This window comes from Sturnira hondurensis, unplaced genomic scaffold (genome assembly GCF_014824575.4).
Source record: "Sturnira hondurensis isolate 20B ecotype Veracruz unplaced genomic scaffold, ASM1482457v3 Scaffold0000780, whole genome shotgun sequence".
NCBI classification, from domain to species: Eukaryota; Metazoa; Chordata; class Mammalia; order Chiroptera; family Phyllostomidae; genus Sturnira; species Sturnira hondurensis.
In genome coordinates this window covers 3296951-3322475 of record NW_028073411.1, presented here as the reverse complement: position 1 = coordinate 3322475, position 25525 = coordinate 3296951, and the positions used below count along the sequence as shown (strand labels likewise).

Below are 25525 nucleotides of genomic sequence, written 5' to 3'. Positions count from 1 at the left end.
AGTAAATAGGTGAAGGGGAGTCACAGGAATGGAGAAAAGGGTCTCATACTGATGAACAGCATGGGCCAAAGCCCCGAGGAAGGACATAGAACGTTCTGTCCTAAGAATTGGAAGACAGTTAATTAGTATGTTGGGAGCAGAAAAGACTAAGACAAAATGCAAGCCCTGGTCACGAGAAGAGAAGTGAAGGCATCGAAATCAACAGCACGGGGAGTGGGCCTCCTCCTGGAGTGAAGTGTGTGCTGTGCATCAGAATTTTGTTGTTGTGAATATTCGTTGTAAAGAAGACTACTTTAGAACCTCTGTAACACTCAGTTTGCTAGATAATGTACTAGGGTTTGGGTGCTTGTAACTACAAATTATTTTTCATTTGATTTTTCTGTCTTTCTGTCCTGGCTCATTACAGTGGAGGGAATATTTTGATGTCCTGGTGTGTTTAGGTTTAGGGATTTTTGCTGTTGATAGTTGAACAGCCTAGAAGTGACAGAGAATCCTGTTTTCTTGGCTGAGGTTTTTGTGTGGGTGTGTGAGGTGCAGCTGCGCTGTTGGTTTCTTGGCAGTTAAGACAGGGTAATGCTCACGGCAGTTCATTTTGAATAGGAAGAAACATAAGAGTAAAGAGGCTAAAAGAAAAAAAAAGGGGAAAGAGGATACTTCGAATCTATTAAATTTAGTAGAAGGTACCCAGGGCCTGAATCTTTGGCTGATAATCTAAGTTATTTGGCTAAATTGATACGGCAGCTCCAGGCATATGTCCAAGCTTAGAGTGGGAACCTGTGCAGCAGAGAACATAAAAGAAATAGTCAAAGCTTTGTTTCAGTATGAAATTATTAATTACCATATGCAATTTTCAGTGCATTTATGTTCATTCTCTAAATAATGAAAAAGGCATATTGTGAAAATATAATTTTATAAAAATGAATTAATAATTTGTAGTTCACCAGCAAGATCTTTCCTCAAATTTATTTTTACACAAATGGATTCCCAGATCTGCCTTTATTGCTCACTTGTTTTCTTCAGTTTCCTTTACCATTTCTGTGGCATATAAGCACTTTGTTTTCCAAAATCCTCTAATTAAATACAGATAATATGCAGCCCTTCATTTTTTCAAGTGTACCTGCATCCTTTCCTTTGGATAAACTCTTTACCATCCTTCATACTCTTCAGACAAAAATATCTGAGTTGCTTCCCATATTTAGCTGCTTGTTTATATCTCTACTGTTAATTAATATTGCTCTCAGGGTAGCACAAAGTCAGGTCCTGAGGTTGGTTGCCTGGGTTCGAGTTTAGTCTTGCTACTGACTACTTTGGTCCCACTAACTACTCAGTTTCTAATCTCCAAAATGGAGATAATCAGGTTAGTGCCTCAAGTAAAAATTTTTAAGCCTTAAAGGAAAAAGTGCATGTATCAATAGAAAGCTTAATTCAAACTCAGTGACCATGAGAAGAGATGCTGGCTATCATTTTCTTCATGACTTGGGGTCAGTCTCTTAGAAATCATTAGGGTTATTAGCTATTAATGGCTGTCTTCACTCAGTCTAATCTGTACTGTATGCTGATCACTCCCAGTTTATATCTCCATTACTAACCCCACCCTCTCCTCACCTTCAGACTTGTAAGTGTGATGGATTCTGTTTATCTGCTCTTAAATGTCTAATACCTACTTTAAACATAACATGTCTAAACAGAACTTTGATCTCCGACACCTGCCGCTACTTGCTTCTCTGGTCTCTTCCAGCCATTCTTTCTTGTTTAAGTTAATGACTCCACCCTCTGCACTTTTTTGGCTTTCTTCTAGCTATCAACCCCCACCCATGTTATCAGCACACCTGACAGCATTATTCCCAGAATATGTCCTGAGTCTGACCACAAGTCACCATAGTCTCTACCAGCACCATAGTTCAAGACAATAACCTCTTCTGCTTGGACAGATATATAAGGAATGGTCTCCTGTTTCTCTCTGTTTTCAGTTTTGTTTCCTACAATCCATTATTCACATTTTGGAGACTTATATTTTAACAACATAGATTATTTTATCCTTGCCATCTTCTTACTGAAATGGGAAAAGTGTCCAGAATTTTTGAAAATCCTCTTATGATCTGGACTTTCTGACTGCTTTCTTCCTGTCTCTAAACCATTGCCGAAGTTCATTTCTGTCCTAAGGCCTTTACATTAGCCTTTCCTTTCATTTGAGATATTTTTTAATCCAGATTAGCACAATGTTGGCTCCTTGCAATTTTTAGGTCTCAGTTTAGCTTTTCAGAGAGATTTATCCTGACATCGTTCCCTTCTTCCTTTCTTAATAGCCGATGACTACCTGAACTCTGCACCCCCTTTTCTTCTTTCTTTCATGAATTGCCCCTTTTCACTCCCCAAATAATTTGAGCTCCATGAGGGCAATGACTTTATTCATCTTCTTTATTACCGTATTCTCAGTACTTAGAGTAGAACCTGATACTTAGGTTTATTGTACTATGTGGAAAGAAGGATGAATAAATATGTATATATCTGGTAAGTTTCCTACATTCAGGGAAATAATGGATTGTTTCATCCTGTACAAACTTTACATTGATGGTTATTTTATGATTAACTATATGAGTATTTGGTCTCTTTTATGTGCTTTCTCTGTTGTAGTTGTATGCCCTTAAGGGTCAGAGGTCGGTCTTCATTGTTTTTAGCTCTCATAGAATGCTAATACCATTTTAGTACTTAGCGTTGGTTGAATTGAAAAGTTGAATCTAACATCTTTATTTCCTCTGAAGTTATAGTATTTGTGCATTTGTGTGTATATGTATATGTGTGTGTGTATATATATAGATACAATTTATATACATAAAACAGGCATGTATAAAATACGCCTTCCCCATTTATCTCTTGTAGTTCATAATTGGACCCTTGATGACACACTTCAGTGGCTGATAGAATTTGTTGAACTACCCCAGTATGAGAAGAATTTTAGAAATAATAATGTCAAAGGAACAACACTTCCCAGGTGAGTCTTTATTACCCAAATGTATTTTTTTCCACTCATGGAGAATTATATGTTACATGTTACTTTTCATTGCTGAATCTACAAGTTACTTCTGTGACTAAGAGCTGGAAGGAAATATTATAAATATATTCATTCTTTAATTTTTTAAGGTATGAATTTTTGCAAGTTTTAATCATTTTTCCTTGTCTAAACAAGAACAACCTTTAAAAAAATTATACCTAAGAAAAATAATTTTGAGAATGAGAAGGTGGGCCAGCTATACCTTTTATAAATAACATCAAAAGGCCAGCCTCTCATCATCTGGTAAATATAAAAAAACTTACTTGACACAGATTCATCTTTAGGAAAAGATTTTTTGAATAGATTAATTTACAGATTCTTCTGAACTGGTATTCTTTTAGTAACAGCAATAACCACTTAGTGGCCATAAGTTAGACCTTAAAAAAGTATGTTTAATAAACAAAATGTAGATAATAGCAACCATTTTAAAATATATATTACCTAGAGGTACTCTATATTATCTCATTTAAGCTTCATGGTTGAAATGAAGTAGGTATTATTAATTCCCATTCTGTAGATCAAAAAAACAAGTGAGAGAGAAGTTAAACATTTTGCCCAAGAAAATGTTTGAATACAGGTGATCTGATACCAGAGTGTAGGGTGCTGATTTATCCTTTATATGTCTAGAATTAATTGTTACTAGTTTTCTGAATTACATTTTCTAAATTTCTGTTAGTTGTTAATAATCTTTAAAGATTTAAATGTTAAAATTTGAAATAATTCTACCAAAATTTGACCTTACAAGATTGGTTGTACTTCTCCCTGGGTTGTTTTTGATACCAAAGACTCTAATCCTTTTTTATTACTGTCTAATCATTATGTGATTAATGATTTAATTATGATGAAATAGGCATATTGTATTTCTCCTCAGTTTGCTTACATACCTTATTTAAAAGTTGATTCTGTTGATTTAAAGTTTGTATTTTGGATCAAGTTGAAAGTTTTCATATTTTCCGTAAATGTATTCTGAATACGAACCTCAGTATTTCTGATTTTACTGTGCATGTGACTGTAGTGGTGAAATCAGGGAGTAAGCGTCAGTTCGGCAAGTGTGCATATTGGGTATCTTTTATGTTCATGGTGCGACTAGATGCTGGAAGGAAGACAAAATTAGGTAAGATGTAGTTCTTGCTATTAAACAAGACAAGTTACTAAGTAATAATAGAGCATTGAAATGGGATTAGGGTTTTCCGAGTTATATATGGGACCCTGGTTGTGAGGAACCCGTTGTATTTTTCTTATGCTGTCCTTTGGGGAGTTTCTTTTTTTCGTTGTTCAATTACAGTTGTCCCCACTTTACTCCCTTACTCTGTCCTGCCCTACCCACCCCCACCTCCCACATTCAATCCTTGTCCCCCCATCTTTGTCCATGGGTGCTGTATACATGTTTTTCCCCTTCTTCCCCCATTACCCTCCTTTATGGTCACTGTTAATTTGTTCTTTATTTGCATGTCTCTGGTTCTGTTCTGTTAGCTTGTTTGTTTTGTTGATTAGGTTTCATTTACAGGTGAGATCATATGGTATTTGTCTTTTACGGCCTGGTTATTTCACTTAGCGTAAAGCTGTCCAGTTCCATCCATGTTGCCATGAAGGGTAGGAGCTCCTTTTTTCTTTCTGCTGTGTATTATTTCATTGTGTAAATGTACCACAGTTTTTTGATCCACTCAATTACTGATGGGCAAATGCAGTACCCACTTTTTTCTTTTGATTAAATAGAGAGTATCGGAGATACATCAAATTCTGGTAGAATTGTTGAGATAATACACAGTTTATCAGGGTCAATCAAAATCACTTTTTAAAATAGTGAACATGTTTCTACAGAAGAAAAGTTAATGTATATAGAAGCTTTCAGAAGCCCATTAGAGTCTCCTTGAGTGCAGGAGAAGGGGAAACTGGAATACCCTTCATCCAGCCCCTCTTATGTGGAAATACAATTAGATAAGTCAGTTTAAATGGGTAATATTAACACAAACAACTATGTAAGTTATGTAGGGTAATTCTAGATATAAGAGCTATTTATAAGACTGTATAAGAAAGTGTATTACACATTCCAGACGTACACATACCTAAAACAATTCATTATTGTTTCCTTTCTGTGACATTAAAATATTGTTGCTTCTGAAATAGGTAGCCAAAATTATGTTAGTTATAATGGTTATCTTAAGCCCTGTAGTGTATTTTCTATACTGTAATTCTTATACCAGGGCGTATACTAAGGCTTTCTTCACCTGATAACATGCCTGCTCATTCCTTTCAGACCTGTGTCAACTTCCTTGACATCCTCACCCTCTCAGAATCACTTCCACCTCTGGGCTCATATTGAACTTGGCATAAAATTCTGTTATATAGTTTTTTTATTATTACATCTCATTGTCTTTCTTAAAATTAGTCTGTTGATAGTGTTGTTATGAATTCCTTCATGTATCCATCCATGCATTCATCCATCTATTATACAAACATTTGTCATCATCTGCTTTTGCCAAGCACCATGCTAGATTTGGGAATACAGAGCTAAGATAGTTTTTGCCTTCAAGGACTTTGATAAGTATTATATTAAAGGAGTAACAGGATCATACACGCAAGGTGCCTGTGGAGATGATGAGGGCATTTTGTAAAGGGAAAGTCAGAGCTCTTCACTCAGTAAGTTTTATAGAAGCCTCAGAGGAGTTCCTGTAACTTTTGCACGATCAGGGGTTCTGATGCCTTCCTAAATAAAATGTGGTTCAGGTACAGTCGTTGGAATCATCCACATTTGGGTTTGAATCTCTGCCTTACCTCTTATTAATTATTTAATCTCGGGCAAGTTATTCAGCCTCTCACTACCTTGACACAGGTCCCCAGCACATACCACATACTTGTTTTTTATTGTCACTGCTATTAACACTTTTATTATTATTGTTATTAGACTTTGTGTTATAAAATCTTTATTGGCATCATACTTGGTTGTTAAGAAGTCTTAGTTGACTACTGGTCTACTTGGATTTGGAGTCCAAATTGAAGTGATTTTATTTCTTTTTTTTTTTACCTGTGCTTTGGCCCCCTACATACTTTTTTTCATTGCTAATAAAATGGTTCAGTACTTCTTATTACATAAATCCTTCAAATTATTTTCCCAACTACTGATAAGTTCTTCCTACTTATGACTTTAGTGGATTTGTTTAATTTTTAAATAGTTTAAATATTAGACTGTAAAATATTAGACTGTAAATATTAGACTGTAAAAGTATAGACTTCTTAGGTAATTTTAAAGAAAGGCAATAATCTAAATTGAGGACTGTTTTTTAAAGTCTGCTATTGACATAAAGGAAATTACTTATAATTTTCTTGTTCTTTGTGAAATGACACTAAGATGCCAGGTAATTGATAATTATAAAATATTTTTAATTTGATAAATTTAAAAATCATATTAAGTTAATGCACAAAATAACCTTAGAAAACAAAAATATCAATCTAGCTAAACTAAATTATTAACACACAAGAATGTTTGTACAACTAATTTGTACTGAAAATGTTTTGGATACATGTAATAAAATATTAAATCACACCCGAATGACGTCTTATAGTAATTATCAGTAATATGTGAAGTATTGAGTATATTGCTCAAATATTTAAATTTATATACTAGAAATATTTTATTTAATGTGTATGTGTTTTTTAAATGAACAGGATAGCAGTACATGAACCTTCGTTTATGATCTCTCAGTTGAAAATCAGCGACCGGAGTCACAGACAAAAACTTCAGCTCAAGGCACTGGATGTGGTTTTGTTTGGACCTCTGACACGTTAGTATTTGCTCTCACAGAATATGGTGCAAAAGAATAATCAGATCATCTATTTGTTGTTTAAAGAAGGAAAAAGTAAGGGAGGTAGTAGGCCACTAAGAAGGATCATCTATTAAGTGTAAAAGAAATTTAACATTATCTTAAAACAAAAGATTTATAGGATGAGGCTTTTGGTCAGTGAAATATAGAGTGCAATTTTCAAAGCTGGTTACTGATATAAAAAGTTGTAAAAACTATGTTAGTTGATAAATTAGAATAAATTTCTATATTTAAAACTTTGTTTCTTTATACCAGTTTTAATGCTGATATTATAGCTGGATGTTCACTGAAGAAAATTACACCTTTAAAAAATGGTGCAATCTAACCATCTTGAAAGCATGAAGTAATTGAACTTAATTTCATTAACCACCAAGAAGATATCTTTTTCGATATAGATCACAAACAAAGACCCACTTTGAGACTTTACAAAGTAGCACTGTTCCGGCAGAAGCACGAGGTGGAGAGTTGGTCCTGTTTGAAGAGGAACAGTTAAGAAATTGCTCTCATTTTCATGAAGAAAATAAAACTGTGTTTCTTTAATTTGACAGGAATACTTTTCTCAGAAGGAAGTTTCATGTGCTTATTTAATTTCAAATTTCGGAAAGCTTTGGGGAAAAGCATTTGAAGAGGACACATTTTTGAGAAATTGTTTCATTTTTCAGTAGCCTAAAACAAATAACAAAATTAATACAAGAAAAATGACTTCCATAAATTACAAATCAGGAAACTAATGTTTATTTTACCTTCATTCTTGAGTTAGGAGACATGCAGGTTTCTGTGATACTAACTAGGGGGCAGCTTTGCTAAAAAAAGGGCTAGTGGGGTGGTTGGATGGATTCCATGACTTCACTGGTGGTGCTTTTTTGGCTCAGGCTGAAAGAGCAGCTGGTGAAACAGCTGGAACTTCCCTTTGTGAGGGTTGGTGGATATGCACTGTTGGTTGAAATTGCAAACCCTAGGAAATAGAACACTACTGCAATGCCGAGCATTCCGTGGAGATGATGCCCTTTTTAACCCTTCCCTTGCATCAGTTTTCTACTGAATCTCTTGGGGTGTCTTCTGTGTGATTCTGACTTGTTCATGTGAATGGTTGGTGAAAGTAGGAATTATATAATATGGAATTTGTCTCTCTATACAACTTGGTCAGGAATATTTGTATTTTATTAACTTGGGGAGACTATTATATCACTATTATTATTATTTTAAAAGATTTTATTTTATTGTTTTTTTAGAGAGGGGGAAGGGAGGGAGAAAGAGAGGAAGAGAAACATCAATGTGTGGTTGTCCCTCATGTGCCCCCGCACTGGGGACCTGGCCTGCAACCCAGGCTTGAGCCCTGACTGGGAATTGAACCAGCAAACCATTTGGTTTGCAGGCCTGTCCTCTAGCCACTGAGCTACACCGTCCAGGGATATCACTATTATTTTAAAAGGACTCAAATGAGTCTCAGAGAATGTTGAAGATAAATGTTGTAATAAACACCTTTTTAATGTTTGTCTTAAAATTATTATTTGAGTAAATGAGCCCTGTAGTTGGAACACCCATGTTAGATTTGTAAAAAACTAGCATTGTTAAATGAGCAGAGATACATTTTAAAGGCATTTTCACCAAAATCTTTCCTAGTTTGTGGTACATATTGTAGTTTGGGACTTGCCCACCTATTGCTGTTTCTGGTGATTATATTTCAGCCTGAAGAAGGTTCATATTTGAACTAGAGCCTGAGCTGAACCTCTCAGTCTGAGGTGGGAAAAGAAATAAATCCTTTAAGACTTTAGCCTTGTACAGTGCATCTCTTTCACTGCAGGTTAGGATATGCACTCTGGAAACACGCAACCCTGAGGGTCTCTGGCATGGAGCAGGCTGTTTATCACACTGTGTAAACATACACGGACCCTGGGGTTGTAAGCATAGGAACTTGTCCTTTCTGTGGGGTTCTTTATTTCATCAAACATGCAAAACGTCTTCTTGCTGGAGGTCTGGGCAGTCAGGCAGTTTTTCAGGTATCTCTTTGGAGCAAGTAGTACATTTCATTAGTTAAATCATTGTGTCTCCCAGAGGACCATTCCCAGTGCATGGTGGGAAGTGCTGTTGCTTTTTCAGGGGTCTCCAGGACTTCTGTTACTACCTCCTTTCCCAGAGGTGCATGGTATGTCCATCCATGTTGGTTTACCTTTGTTCTCCTGTAGCTTGGTATATCAAATAGTTGTAATAAGTACATTGATTATTTGAAGAAAAGATTTTAAAAAGCTAGAGCTTTTATATGGGAGGGACATTTTTGTGTTTTATTTTTAGATGCCTCCTCATTTAAAAAAATGTCTCTGTATGTTGAGATTCTGTTGCACTTAAAGATTAATTTAACCATCTTTAATTCTTTTCATAGGCCCTCCTCATAACTGGATGAAAGATTTTATCCTCACAGTTTCTATAGTAATTGGTGTTGGAGGTTGCTGGTTTGCTTACACGCAGAATAGAAGCTCAAAAGAACATGTTACAAAAATGATGAAAGACTTAGAGAGTCTCCAAACCGCAGAGCAAAGTCTACTGGACTTACAGGAGAGGTGAGTAAGTAAAACAAACTGTAAGTCTTGTGAAGATGTAATATGTGCACACACACTTACATTTAGGTTGGTGCATACATTGGGAATGGATGTACACTTCATTTCACACATTTACAAAAGTACCATTGTATTGCTATAATAACCGATTATTATGAAGGTATGCACTATCAGGAAAGAAATGGGTAGAGACCAGTGGAAATCAGTCATATATAAGAGGAGTTATATGTGGAATTAAATTATATTTTGACATGATATAAATAATTCTGTATTTCTTAAAAGTTTCTTTGCTAAAGATTATTTCCCTGCTATTTTGAACTATTCCCTGTGTATTGAACTCAAGATAACCAGAATAGGTATATAGTAGGCTACATGCTGTTTTTACTATCCAAACTTAAGAATAATAGAAAATTCTGCAAGTTTTGATTGAAACATGTATCCTGTTGCTTGATACACATTTGTATTTCATTCAAAATGAAATTTTGGCAACTTTTGTGAGGAATTTACATTTTTATTGTTCTGTAAGGCTTGAAAAGGCTCAGGAAGAAAACAGAAATGTTGCTGTAGAAAAGCAAAATCTAGAGCGAAAAATGATGGATGAAATCAATTACGCAAAGGAGGAGGCTTGTCGGCTGAAAGAGCTGAGGGAGGGAGCCGAGAGTGAATTGAGTAGACGTCAGTATGCAGAGCAGGAGTTGGAACAGGTATTTATGTTTTACAAAAAGTATTTGTGAGGATATTTGTACTGCCATTCTGAGTTTTTTGTTTCTGTTCAGTCTTACACATTTAATTCCATTGCGTACTCATCTTTCGTTAATCAAAGAATCCTTTGTTCAGTTTGTTTAACATTGATCAAAAGTCCTTATAGCAAAGTCACAAAGTAGTAACTAAAAGGTAAAGTTGCCATCATGTTCTTTCATTCATGAAACCTTATTGCATGCATGTTAATTATCTTTAGTAAATTTAAGGCATTTATATAATTTAACGTTTGTAATATGTTTTGATTTTCAACTGTAACCTAGTAAAGTGTATCTCATGTTAAACTTCTCTGCAAAGCTAAAGAATCTCTGTTGAGCATCCATTTGAGTCCTGATAAGTGGTTTTAGAATATAATCTGCTAAAAATTCTGAGGTTGTCTAAAGGATACTCTTTCCAATATCTGCTTCCATTATGAATTTACTAACGTTCCATTATGAATGTACTAAAGATGGAATGTAGGCATTGAAGCATTGCATAGCCCTTTGGGCGGTGATTCTGAAAGAATTTAATTGTGGGCAAATGTTGTATTAGTTTTTTATTTCTGCTATAAAAATCACCATAAACTTAGTGGCTTTAAAAACAACACATATTTATTATTGTACAGTTCTTGAAGTCAGAGTGTAAAATAGGTCTGCGGGATTGCATTTCTCTGCAGGCCCGAGAGGAGGGTCTGTTCCCTTGCCTTTTCCAACTTCTAGGGGCCGCCCACATTGGCTGGCTCATGGCACCCTCCTTCATCTTCACCCTCTGCTTCCATGGTCACTTTGAGCCTTTCATAATTGATAAAGAAACTGAGGAGCAAAATGAGGATGAGAAAACATTTTTCAAGATTAGAGAGTGGCTCAGTTGTAAACCAGGGACAAGAACTGAGGTATTCTGCCTCCCACTTTGCAAGAGCATTGTTGCCTTCTCAGTCAGGTGCTTATTAATATGGAATAAAAATCTAGTGACTTTCAATTTCAGCTCCTGCGAAGAATGTTGTGTACGTTACTATTTCCTTTGAGTTTGTCATTTTTGACTGAATGCAACCGTCTCTTCCTACTAATGTTCTTTCCCTCATACCTCAGACATCTATTTTTAATGTTTTCCCCGTGAGAAGTTTGTTCTCTTAAGTTGCCTAGACATATTTTGTAGTCAGGTCCTATTTACCTGAGGAGAAACCTCTGCAGATAGAACATAGTAAAGGACAGGGAGTTAAAAAATAAATAAAAAGAAAGAAAGAAAAAAGGCCTTGCTAAAATTATGCTGTGTCCAAGAATTAGATATTTTGCCCTTTAATCCTCTGAGAACTGCCTTTCTGTTCCCACTGAAACTTCTAACTTTGGTTTGTTCTTAGCACTAAATTAAAAGCTCGTTAGCTGTTTTTCTGATAGTGCAAATCAGAAAGCAGTAGTAGGAATTCTTCTAGAGATAGAAACTGAGGGTGGTATTTTATAGGTGACTGCCTCGCACTGGGGGAGAAGACACAATATAAAAGAATACCCAAGAATCATTAACATTTTCATCTCAGGTTTTTGGCTTAGGGACCTTGCATTCTGTACACCCTAAGATCACTGCATGTCCCAGTACAGACATACTAATCCTAGTGAGATACTGAGTCAATAAAAGGTGGTTTAAAGGAGAGAAATGGGTATTTAAAAAGAACTCTGTCCAACATGGTCATAGTAGTAAGAAACACAACTTTATGTGTGCCTATATGTGTTGTTACACATACTGTAAATGATTTGCTCCTAAATTTTAATCTTCAAAATGCATAGAAATTATCCTCATTTACAGATATATAAAGAAGTTAAATAACTTGCTATAGGTCACACAACTATTAAGTGACAAAGGTAAGTTTAACTGGGAGATTAATTTATGTGTAACATCATACGATCCACAGTTCCACCTAGTTGGAAGCATTACTACGTTTATCTGGGGAGTGATCAACTTCTCAAAGTTAGAATGCAGGAGAATGTGGGACATATTTTATATAGTGTTATTTTCACTGAAACAAAACTTTTGGGTGAATAATACTACCACTTTATATTTTGTGTAAATTCTTTTCACGTAAAATTATTTTGTTCTTAAAGTCTAATGAAGCCTCTAAAGTCAGGGCAGGTCCTACCCCTGTTCTAAATACACAAAACAGTAAGCTTCAGAAAGTAAAGAACTTGCTGATGGTCTCAGAGGTAGTAAATAATAAGGTTGAATCTAGAAGCCAGGTTCTCAGATGTTTAGGCTGTTTCTGTGATACCATGTTTTTACTTACTGCTGTTTTTCACAAAAGTTATGTAAATAGTAATTATACTTTTAAATAATATTCATATTCTAAAAGCTATTAATTCAATTTTCACTGCATTCATTCCCCAATAAATAACAGTGCAATTTAAACTAAGAGTTGGAATTAGGTTAAAAAAATAGGAAAAATAACAGAGAAAATAGTTTAAATGGTTGTTATTATTTGTAGGTCAGGATTTTTAAAATTTTGAGAAATTATTTGACAGTCAAAACACTGTAAAGCCTCAGTTTATGCTAGAAGTGTATCAGTTTTGTTTCAAATGTGTTTATTGAGTTTTTTAGGGGTAAAAAATTTGTAGATACAACATTAAGAAATGTCTTAATGATCAAAAGAGAAAAACTTGAGTGAAATTTGTTCAGATTCTCTGTATACTTCCTTGGCAATGAAAATTATATAGAAATCGTAGCTTTAAAATCTTGTAAGAAGAAGGGCCTGCAGCCCTGCACTTTGTGGTATTATGTAGACCTGCGTGTCACAGGACCTGAGCTCAAATTCTCTATTCCTGGGAGATTAGCAAGGACGCCACACAGCTTAGCCAAACTTCTTATTAAATACAGTATTGTCCCAAGCGCATTGCACCGTGAACTGTGTCGGGCAAATGTTGCTTAGGGTTTGTTTTCAGTGAGTAGCTATCTGATCTTTGCTTTTAATGTCTGTTTTTTGAATTGTTTAATTAGTGTCCATTGTGAACTTTTAAAAAAACTTTGGACTTTTAAAAAATAGTTTTCTACATACAATTTTTCTTAACAGGATCTGACAGCGCTTCCATTTCTGTATCAAAAGTTTGTGCATAGTACTCTTCTTAGTTTGATCTGGCGCATAACAAAAGCTTATTTATGTGAGCTGGGTTTTCAGATCAAACGTTCCTCTGCTTGTGAGTTTGGGAGCAGATTTTTAGTCACCTTCGTTAACTTGAGGAAAGTTGATTTGCAGTCATGGTGTTCCAGAGGAAACAGGACCCTCCATCACTCTGTCTGAAGCTCGGAGCGCGTGTGTACGTAATTCTGTAGATCCCACCGTGTATCTTTACGTGCCTTCAGTTTGAACGCTCCCTAGTTGAAGTGAATCATTTCTAGAATGGGTTGTCCCTTCCTGTCCTTTTCTTAGCGACCCTTTCCGTAGTTTCCTTAGCATTTAACACCGCCTCACACTCTGAGCACTGGCGCCCCTCCAGGGCAGCTGCAAGGACACTGAGGCTCTGCAGAGTCTCTGTGGGAAAGTCCAACAGACTCTCACTCAGAATCTATTTTCCCAAAATTGACACTTTATTTTCTGGTATATTAGAAGCAGTGAATTAAATAAAAGTGGCAAAAGTGAGTTTGTAGTTAAGGAGCTACAGTAGAGCTTTCTGGGAACATTAGAAAGGGTACTAAAGGGTACTAGAATAGATAATCACCCTATTTTGCATACTTACTCATATCCTGCTTCATAAACAAATAATGTATTATGAGAGGAGTATGATCAGTTTTAGTTTTTATATGCCATTTCTTCTCTCTTACTGAGTCTGGTTATAATAAAATATAAAAACTAAATATTGCAGCTTGAGATACATGTAAGTATCCTCTCTCTCCTGGCTTTACAACTTTGCTTAGTGAATTTTAGATGCACTTAAAACTTCAGCTTTAGTTTTAATGTCAGCAATATATTGTTTTAGACTTTGTGATTTAAAAAATGTTTACAAAGAGCATAATTAAAATGAGTTTTTCTCTTAATTTGGGTACTAAAATATCTGAAATTCTTCTAAAATTTTTAATTTAAATATCTTTAAAAAAATTTCTCTCTCTTCTTCTCCCTCCCCCCGCCCCCCGCCTCTTTCTCCCTCCCACCCAGGTTCGAATGGCTTTAAAAAAGGCTGAAAAAGAATTTGAATTCAGAAGCAGCTGGTCTGTTCCAGATGCACTTCAAAAGTGGCTTCAATTAACACATGAAGTAGAAGTACAGTACTACAATATTAAAAGACAAAATGCTGAAATGCAGTTAGCTATTGCTAAGGATGAGGTACTCTATTTCGAAACTTATTAAATTTCTAGAAGGATTAACTAGTTGGAATACAAGGATATGCGTAAATTTTTATTATTGTAGTTTCTTTTCTTGAGCTGGAACTTACTTTAGAAATTGATCCTATGATCATAGGTTGTAAAGTAAAATTGCTTAGGTTACCTTTCGGAATGACCTGTCATTTAAAAGTCATCCCTGTTATCATTATAATAAATGTTTTATACAGAGCTTTTCTCCTCTAGGTTGCTGCTTCATATCTGATTTAGGTTAGTAGTTTAGAAATTAATGTCCAACTTTATTAAATTGTGTGAAATAAGATTAAGTCTTAATCTGATTTGTAGCAAAAAAAAAAAAAGCTTGGTTCACTCACTAACACCTCTATTGCAGTAAGATATTGCAGTAAGATATAATGCTATTCGGTTGGTTTTAATAGAAAATTCAGGCCTTTCTGAACCGTAGAAATAAGAGAAAATTTTTCTAGAACAAAGTTTTGAATCATATTGTTTGGGTTGGGAAAGCATGTTTTTTTTTCATCTATTTTCTTTCTTTTTGTTTTTAGAAAATAGGGCTATATATTGAGTAATAATTTTTTACTGATTTTTACAAAGATTTTATTTATTTATCTTTAGAGAGGAAGGGAAGGAGAGAGGGAGAGAAATATCAATGTACAGTTGCCTCTCCTGTGTCCCCTTGCTGGGAACTAGCCTGCAATCCAGGCATGTGCCCTGACTGGGAATTGAACCATGATCCTTTGGTTTACTGGCCTGCACTCAGTCCACTGAGCTATGCCAGCTAGGGCTGATTTTTTTATTATTAATGTATGCAGAACAAAATAAACTTTATTAGCATGCATGTTTTTTTCCAAAACTACCCTTACTTTTTCTCTGCTTTGGTTTCTAGGCAGAGAAAATTAAAAAGAAGAGAAGCACAGTCTTTGGGACGCTGCACGTCGCACACAGCTCCTCCTTAGATGAGGTGGACCACAAAATTCTGGAAGCAAAGTAAGACACTGTTTCAGCTCTTTGCTTACTTTCGCTGTGTCGAAATAGGTCATTTGTAGACCACTTGTGTTTTAATTTGTCATTGGATCATGCATATATAATCACATAATTTATATTAACTCCGAGAGTGCGTAATTTCTTCTTGAAATTGACTAATTGCCATGGTCTGTTCACGTAGTTGCCTTTTTTCAGAGCCATATTAAAGACTGTTTCAAATAACAATTCTTATACTGACTTTTTCAGGAAAGCTCTTTCTGAGTTGACAACTTGTTTACGAGAACGACTGTTTCGCTGGCAACAGATTGAGAAGATCTGTGGCTTTCAAATAGCCCATAACTCGGGACTGCCCAGCCTGACCTCTTCCCTGTATTCCGATCACAGCTGGGTTGTGATGCCCAGAGTCTCCATTCCGCCCTATCCAATTGCCGGAGGAGTCGATGACTTAGATGAAGATACACCCCCAATAGTGTCACAGTTTCCTGGTAAGTAATGAGTTCAAAAAAGAGAGTTGGTACAGTCTTTAAAGTAACTTTATATCATGTCATTTATGGAGCATTTACTTTGAAGTCTGTGATAAAAATTTTGCTCATTCTTTATTTTCTCCTTTTGTTGTTAATTTGTATTTACTGTTTGATAACAGTGTACGAGGGGTGTATGTGTGAAATACGTCATGTGTACTAAATCATTTGAATGAGGTGCTGAGCTTTGAGGGGAAACATTCTTTCAAATAGCAGCTTCATCTACAGTAGAAACTAAAAATTGGTGGAAGATCTTGGAAACCTGAGTTCCAGTCCTAGCTTTGCCATTCACCAGTTGTGTTGTGTGACTGTGAGCCAGTCTGTGGTTTATGTTGAAATTGAGTTGATTTTCACAATAGGAAAGTTTTTTAGTATTTTGTTTTGCTTTTCTGATTCTGTCCTTTTATTGAAAGAATATTAACTCATAAGCACTGAATCACTTTGCCTTTGTACAAACTTAAACTGTGTTTATGTTTAGAAAATCTTACGTGTCTTTTTGTTGTTAGAAAGTGGAGCCCCTCCCAAAGGCAGTTTTAATATGTATAATTCCTTTGTTATGCTGTAGTCTGAAATTTTTTACATGGTAAAGAGGACATTTTGGTAGGAAAGCGAAATTTAAATATTTTAGATTGTATTAATAAATGTTAGAATTTCTTAATAAATATTTGGACTTCTTGCAAAGTCAGAGATTTTGAATTTGAAATGGTGCATTTCATGTATTAGAAATCATTTAAAAATTATTTATCTTTTTGATTAGCCTGTCTGATGTGTTTCCCAATATTTCTGATCTTTTTGAAACAGTGTAGATAGAACAAGAGTCCAAAGAATGGATAGCAGAAGTTAATCATTGATTGATTGAAGATTTACATGGAAATGTTAGCCTTTGAGACAAATAGTGATTTTTGAGAATTTTCCAGTTTGAGTTTTTCTATTCAATTGTTATACCTTTTCTGAAGTTATGATTTAGAAGAGGTTCTAGTTTTTAAAACAATTTTATGAAAGAAAGCTCTAAATTTTCAAATAAATAGTCAGTGACTTTGTGCTTATATTCATTTCTGTGGTTTTAATTCTGTGGTTTAATGACAGGCAGATAATGCAGGCAGATTGGGGAGGCCCTAAACTCTTACAAGAGAGAGGAGAGGAAAGATGGTAAATGCAATGAATACTGAGTGCGTGTGTCCTCACTCAGTGTACTGGCCCTATGCTGCAAGAGAGTGATATTTATTTGTAAGGTAGTTGTTTTTTTTTTATCTAGGTCTGAACCAGCTCTGCTGTTTGAATATTGTGTTTATTTGAATTACCCTAAGCTTGCCAAATTCAACACTGATTCATAGGTGAATAATGTTATTTGAAAACTATAGCCTTTTAAAGTTGCAGGTCCTCCTTAGAATACACAATTATGCAGTATCAGAAGTGTACATGAGCATGTATTCCCTAAATTAACGAGGTTTTTTCTTTGCTTTTTGTCTTTTCAAGTACTTTTACAGGCCATTTTATATATGTACATTAAATGTGAATAATTATCTTAAGTGATTGTGATATAGAAATTTGACCTTTTAAATACTAAGAAGTACAAGAGTTGATTTTAAATTCAATATGTTGTTTTAGAAATGTCATGATCAAATTTATTATCTTGGAAAAATAACCCATGCCAAAGATTATACTTTGAGAGCTCTGCCTCCACCCAGTGGCACAACAGTGGTGCTCCCCGCACTGAGCTATAAAAGTGTGATCCCTGGACCTGGTAAATCGGAGTTCTTGGCAGCAGGATGAGGATCTAAAGTAGGATGAAGGCTCTTCATTACATACTCTCCTGAGCAGTTTTAAATTTGTACCATGGGTGTGTAAATTGTAATGACAAGGAACCATACCTGTGGTAGGTTAAGAGCACAGTAAGATTGTAAAACTATATACACATAGCATAATATTGTGTGTTTAATTATTTGAAGTGGAAAAAGACAGAAGATACAATCAAAGGTTAGCCCTGTGTGGGTAGGAGAGCAAATGATAGTTTGTTTTCCTATTGATACTTTTACGTTACTGCTAAAAATTCACAGTAGGAATGTAGTAACAGTGTATTTAAATTGTTTTATTCCAAAGCCCTTTAAATATTCCTAAAAATAATATGCTCACTTACAACAAAGTAGACTTTTTCTTTTTTTCAAAAGGGGGTTTATTTATATTATTTTACTTATTGATTGAGTGCTTGATTTGAGAGAGAGAAAAACAGACAAACATCGATGAGAGAGAAACATCCATTGGTTGCCTCCCATATGCACCTTGACCCAGGACGGACCTGCAACCTTCTGGAGTATGGGAAGATGCTCCAACCAGCTGAGCCACTTGGCTAGGGCAAAGATAGAATTTAACATTTTGCTTTGTTCATCTCTCTCTCTTTTTAAAAAACACATTTTATTGGTTATGCTATTACAGTTGTCCCATTTCCCCCACTTTATTCCTTTCTACCCTACACACCTGCTCCCACCCACATTCCCCCACTTTAGTTCATGTCCATGGGTCATACATATAAGTTCTTTGGCTTCTCCATTTCCTGTACTATTCTTCACCTCCCCCTGTCTGTTTTCTACCTACCATTTATGCTACTTATTCTCTGTACCTTTTCCTCCTCTCTCTCCCTCCCACTGCCCTGTTGATAACCCTCCATGTGATCTCCATTTCTGCGGTTCCATTCCTGTTCTAGTTGTTTGCTTAGTTTGCTTGTGTGGTTGTTAATAGCTGTGAGTTTGCTGTCCTTTCACTGCTCATATTTTTTATCTTCTTTTTCTTAGATAAGTCCCTTTAACATTTCATATAATAAGGGCTTGATGATGATGAACTCCTTTAACTTGACCTTATCTAAGAAGCACTTTATCTGCCCTTCTTTCATTTTAAGTGAAAGCTTTGCTGGATAGAGTAATCTTGGATGTAGGTCCTTGCCTTTCAAGACTTAGAATACTTCTTTCCAGCCCCTTCTTGTCTGTAAGGTCTCTTTTGAGACATCAGCCGACAGTCTTATGGGAAGTCCTTTGTAGGTAACTGTCTTCTTTCCTCTTGCTGCTTCTAAGATTCTCTCCTTATTTTTAATCTTGGGTAATGTAATTATGATGCACCTTGGTGTGTTCCTCCCTGGATCCAACTTCTTTGGGACTCTCTGAGCTTCCTAGACTTCCTGGAAGTCTATTTCCTTTGCCAGATTGGGGGAGTTCTCCTTCATTATTTTTTCAAATAAGTTTTCAATTCATTGCTCTTCCTTTTCTCCTTCTGGCATCCCTATAATTCAGATGTTGGAACCTTTAAAGATGTCCTGGAGGTTCCTAAGCCTCTTTTAATTTTTTTAAAATTCTTATTCATTCTTTTCTGGTTGAATGTTTCTTCCTTCCTTCTGGTCCACACCATTGATTAGAGTCCCAGTCTTCTTCCCATCACTATTGGTTCCCTGTGCATTTTCCTTTATTTTACTTAGTGTAACCTTCATTTTTTAATCTAATTTGTGACTAAATTCAACCAACCCTGTGAGCATCCTGATTGCCAGTGTTTTGAACTCTGTATCTGTTAGGTTGGCTATCTCTTTGTCACTTCGTTGTATTTTTTTCTGGAGCTTTGATCTGTTCTTTTATTTGGGCCTTTTTTTTTTTTGTCTTGAGGCGCCTGCCTCAAGGTATAAGGTATAAGGGTGGAGCCTCAGGTACTCACCAGGGTGGGGCAACCCAGTCACTGCATTGTGGCACTGTCTGTGGGGGTGGAGTCCGAGAGGAAACAATGGTGCTTGCTCTGCTCTCTGCCAGATTTCAGTTACTTCCCCCACTTTCCAGAAGCAAAGTGGCCCCTTATGGTGCTGATTCCCCGGTGGGTGGGCTTGTGTACATTTTAGGACCCTGTGGGTCTCTCCATCAAACTCTCCTGTTAGGCTGGGAGTCTCCCCTGGCACCTCAATCCCCACAGGTGTTTTCTATCAGGTGGTTGAGGCTTTATTTCCCCACGTTGGGACCCCGGGTTGCTAGGTCTGTCTCGCTCCCCAGGTGTTCCTCCTGGTTTATCTGCTCGCAAATGTGGGACCGCCCGCTCCACCAGCCGCCACCTTGCCCGTCCACCAGCCACTGCCTTGCCAGCCAGCTGCAGCCTTGCCCGCCCTGCTCCGCAATCCACCGCTTCACTGGGTCCGCCAGCTGCCGCCTTGCCCGCCCCGGTCCTCCGCCGCCGTTTTGCTGAGACCCGTCTCCGCCCGGCAACCCGTCTCCGTCCCTCCTACCGGTCTGGATGGATGTTTCTTCTTTAACTTTTTGGTTGTTGGACTTCCATACAGTTCGACTTTCTGTCAGTTCTGGTGGTTCTTTGTTTTTAAATTAAATTGTTATTTTTGCTGTTGGTTGTGTGAGGAGGCACCTATGCCTCCAACTTGGGCAGAAGTTGTTCATCTCTTTTTATTTAAATAAACCATTATAGCCATAGCCGAACCAGATCACCTCCCTTTCCCATTCTTCAAAATTTGTTTATCATTCTAAAGCCTATTGTACTTTTATTATATGCAGATATATCCATAAGCAGTTAATATAATTGTTATTTATTTAAAAGTTTACATAAATGTTATTGTTTTGCAATTCTTTTTTTCTCAAAACTGTATTTTAGAAATTCTTCATATTTATATATAAATTATTTAAATTCACAGTAATTGTTTAATATGAGTTAACAGTGTATTTATTATAATAATAAACCATAGTTTATCCCTTTTTCTACTAAGATAGGTCCTATCTACTTCTTTGTCCTTATAAAATAATGCTATAATGAACATCTTTATCTTTATCTCCATGAGCATAGCTTTGAGAGTTTCTCTGGGTGGACATCTAGAAATGGATTTGTTGGGAGGGTACCCCTTACCAGTCATTGCCAAGTTGCTCTCAAAGTGGTTCTGTCCCTTTACATACCCACCATGAGTGCCTGTCTTCTTATATCCTTAGCAGTACTTGGAGTGCTCTGATTTGTAACTGGAATGGGTGTTATCTGATACTTTACTGTGATTAAAATTTTTTATGTCCTTGATGACGACTGCGATTGAATACCATATCATTTATTGGCATTCGTTCAGATTTCTTCCAGAGTTGCTTGTACCTGCTTTTGAATTCCCGCCAAGGTTTCTACTGATCTGGAAGAGTTTTAAAAATGTTTCCTGATTATTCTCTGGGTTAAAAATACCTTCTTCTTTGCGTTGACTTTTCTTTTACTGTGCTGTTATTTATATTTTCTTTTTTAACCATATGAATTAAAAAAAACTTAATGACAAATTTGTGAATATGATTTGTACTTTTTATGTCTTTTTCAGAAGATGATAGATTGTTGTTTGCTGTCTTGAACGTTTAAGTTTTGCTTTCATCCCTTAATTTTTTAATTTACCTGGAAGTTGGTTTTGTTTATATTGTGAGGCAGGACTCTAAATATATTGATGTCTTGAGAAAGAGTCGTCCAGACTCATTTCTTATCACTTCTCTCCACAGATATGTACACAAATGCTTCCAGGCTCTCTATTTTCTATCATTGGTCTCAGTCTGTTTTAGTTGCTATTTATAGCTTCATTGTAAGTATTGAGGTTTGGTAGGTCGAAAGCTTCATTTATTATTCAGATTGAGAATTGCTGCCCTTGGCCATTTTATGATCAGCTTATGAAATCCTATGAAAATTCTGTTGAGCTTTTACTGGAGTTTCTTTGAAATTATTCATTGTTCAGGGGCTAGATATTATTTATAAATACCATTTGAAACCTACTTTTATATCTTTAAGTAAAGTTGATAATTTTCTCAGTTATAGTTCTTGCATATCTTTTTTAAAAGATTAATTTCTAGGTATTTATAGTTTGTAGTTGATGTATAGGGAAATGCTGTTGATTTGGGTGTGCTGATCTTATATTCAGAAACACTGAATTGTCTTATGAGAGTGTTTTGGATTTTTTTTTTTGTATAGACAATAACAATGCTCCNCCCCCCCCCCCCCCCCTCCGCTAGGCCTTACGGCTTTCCACCCTTATTGTTCCATCTAAGGGCCTCCAGTAAATGGCTGAATGCAAGTGGTGATTGCAGGCAGTAGTTATTACCAATTTGACTTTAAAGAGAAGGCTTTCAGTATTTCATCATGAAGTAGGTTTATTTTTTTTTGCTTTACATTTTTGGTAAATTGCTTTTTAGTGAAAAAATTTAATTTTAATTTCTATTTTGGGAAGAGTGATTTTTCTTTTAAATCAGTGGATGTTAAATTTTACCAACTTACTTTTCTGCATTAGTTGAAGTTAGCACTTACTTTATTTTTTATTTTTTCTGTTCAATTTTAACCTGTTTATTTAAAGATGTAAAAACCCCAAATAAAATAATATAGCAAACCAAATCCAATTTGTAATAAATTCTTTTAAATGTCAGTGAAACTATTTTTTGTCACAATGTACTGCTTTTATAATAAATTGGATTTGGTTTGCTATATTATTTTACTTAGGGTTTTTGCATTTTTAATCATACGTTAGGTTAGCCAATAGTTTTCCTTTCCCACACTCTTTATTTTGGTACCAAGTTTATAACTAGCTTCACAGAGTAAGTCAAAGAGTATTCCTATTTCTCCATTCCATTCTTTCCAACTCCTAGAGGTTGTGTAGTGCAGTGGTTAAGGATGTGAGCTCTGGAACAAGATTGCTTAGATTTAAATCCTCACTCTGAATCCTTACTCTACCATTTATATGTATTGCACCCCCGCCCCCCAACACACACCTTATAGGTTAATACTGTCAAGTATTTTGTTTTGGGTATCCTATAAAACAGTCGTCATTTTTTATTTGTATAACTTTTTTGGAGGCACTCTCTCTGAGTCTCTATAAAATATAACTCACCTTGTGTACTTCTTTCATAATTTAATTCAAATAATATCTGTAAAATACTTAAACAGACCCTGGCCTGTAATAATACCCAATAAATGTTTTCATTTTTTAAAAGATTTTATTTATATTTAGAGAGGGGGAAGGGAAGGACAGAAAGGGAAAGAAACATCAGTGTGTGGCTACCTCTTACATGCCCCCTCACTGGGGACCTGGCCTGCAACCCAGGTTTGTGCCCTGACTGGGAATCGAACCAGTGACCCTTTTGTTCACAGCTCATGCTCAATCCACTGGGCTATACCAGCCAGGGCTGTTTTGAAATTTTTATTCTATACTCTGATATAGTGTGAGATATGGATTATTACTTCTTTGAGGATTTTGAAGAAATTGCCCATAAATTGAACTTGGAGTGTATGTGTTGTGTATGTTTTGGCAGGGAAGAAGGGAACAGATTTTTGGCTATTGATTTAGCTTCTTATAATGGGTGAAAGTCCAGTTTTGTTGAAGTTATGTGTTTCTGCCACTGGCTGGTGTGGCTCAGTGGATTGAGTGCTGGCCTAAAAACCAAAGGGTCACTGGTTCAATTCCCAGTCAGGGCACATACATGGGTTGCAGGCCAGGTCCCCAGTGAGGGGGCACATAAGAGGCAGCCACACATTGATGTTTCTCTCCCTCTCCTTCCCTTCCCCTTTTTCTAAAAATAAATAAAATCTTTAAAAATATTAGTGTTTCTAAAATATTGTTTACTTATTTGAGTTTTAAAATTTGTTGACTTGAAGTTGTCCATAGTATTTTATATGATTTTAAAAATCTCACTTATATCTTTAAATCTCTTTTTCATTTGCCTTCCCTTGATTAATTTGGCATAATTTGTCTATTTTATTTCACTATTTCATTCCTCAAAGAACTAGCTATTGGATTTTTTAATATTCTTTATTTATTTCTGATCTTTTATTTTCTTTACTAGAACTTTCTTGTTTGTTTTAATATTTAGACAACTAGCTTATGAATTTTTATTTCTCTTTTTTTCCTTAATGTATGATTTTATGGCTATGAATTTTCCTTTAAGAACCACTTTAACAGTTGCCTTCTCCTGATTTCCTGACCTATTTCCTGATTCTCATTTTTATGTTATATTCCTTATTGGATTACATTCCTCAAAAAGAATAAGTGGAACAAGAATAGAACAAGAAAGAACTCTGAAGTCCAGCAGTTAAGGGACAGGTAAAGGAAAAAGTGAGAATGTGGTTAGAGAAGTCAAGGAAAGGACAAAGTAATCATCAACATCAGTAGCAATATAGACCGGTGCAGCCACTATGGAAAACAGTATGAAATCTCCTCAGAAAATTTAAAGATGGAACTTCCTTATGCCCCATAGATTCCACTGCTGGGAATATACCCTAAGAATCTTGAAACACCAATTCAAAAGAACTTATGCACCCTTATGTTCATAGCAGTGCTATTTACAATAGCTAAATGTTGGAAACAGCCCAGGTATCCATCAGTAGATGAGTGGATGAAAAAGGTGTGGTACGTTTACACAATGAAATGCTACATAGCAAAGAAATAGGAGGAACTCCTACCTTTTGCGAAAGCGTAGATGGAACTGGAGACTATTATTCAGATTGGAATAAGCCAATTGGTGAAAGACAAATACCATATGACCTCACTTAAAACTGGAATCTAATGAACAAAATAAACTAATGAGAAAAAGAGTACCAGAGGCATGGAAATACGGAATAGTGTGATAGCTATAGGAGAGGAGGAGGGAGTGGGGAATGGTGGAAGGAAGGGAAGGGATTTGTCAAAGAACGTGTATGAGTGACTCATGGACATGGACAACAGAGAGGGGATTGACTATGGGCTAGAGGGGTGTGCTGGGTGGAAAGGGGCAAAAGGAAAAAATTAGGACACCTGTAATAGAATAAACAATAAAAATAATGTCAAGTGTGCTGATCAAAGAAAGATTGAGATATTCATAGAATTAAACAAGTATGTCATGACTTTGAGAATAGTTGCAGTGAAGTTGTATCTGAGGAAAGACTTTACAATTTCTTTGAGAAATGAGTGAAGATGAAGTAGAAAACGTCAACCTTTTTTTAGATAATTGAAAAGATCTTTTTTAGTGGAGAAAAGAGATAATTCTACATCATAAAAGGGGGGAGAGATATGTCCACTAAAAAGCTGTCTGAGGGTGGAGGAGGTTTTTGGTTGCTTTCATATATATTTTGTTTTAGGTTTTTTTTTAGCATTGATTTTTAAATGCTTATGGGAAACAAAACAGGAGAAGATGAAAATAAATGCGACGGAAGTGATAGCCAACAGAGTAAGGTCCTTGTGCTTGGGGTAGAGAATGGGACAGATAAATGGAAGGAACATAGTATGTGACCTATAGAGGTAGAAATGTGGTCAGAATCTGTCTAATGTCTTGATTTACAATTTCAAAAATGGAGCAATTTTAAATGATGAGACAAGGCATAAGAGTGGGTGGTGGAGTAGAATAAGAGTAAATGTCTGGTGAGAAGAGATGAAAACTATAACTGGTTAAGGTATTGGTTATGTATTACAAATGGGGTTGCTCCAATTGGTGAAAGGTTGGATGAATTGGTAAGAGCATGACCAGGAAGTGACTAGTGAAGTGCAGATGGAAGATTCACATAGCTTACCACAGTTAGCTTCAGAAGGGGGGTATA

The 25525-nt window shown here is 35.8% G+C and overlaps 1 protein-coding gene across 2 annotated transcripts in view; it reads left to right on the top strand.

The window, feature by feature from the left end:
- STIM2 (stromal interaction molecule 2) overlaps positions 1 to 25525 on the top strand; it is a 130812-nt gene that overhangs the window by 99717 nt on the left and 5570 nt on the right. The window contains exons 4-11 of one of the 2 annotated variants that reach the window (XM_037044710.1): positions 2881 to 2992; positions 6719 to 6834; positions 9254 to 9431; positions 9955 to 10132; positions 14299 to 14466; positions 15367 to 15467; positions 15711 to 15949; positions 20005 to 20268. In XM_037044710.1, coding sequence (XP_036900605.1) covers positions 2881 to 2992; positions 6719 to 6834; positions 9254 to 9431; positions 9955 to 10132; positions 14299 to 14466; positions 15367 to 15467; positions 15711 to 15949; positions 20005 to 20261 — 1349 coding nt within the window. In that variant the 3' untranslated portion in view covers positions 20262 to 20268. Of the gene's footprint in view, positions 1 to 2880; positions 2993 to 6718; positions 6835 to 9253; positions 9432 to 9954; positions 10133 to 14298; positions 14467 to 15366; positions 15468 to 15710; positions 15950 to 20004; positions 20269 to 25525 lie in introns of those variants that run through there. The other variant, XM_037044705.1, reaches the window with a different exon arrangement.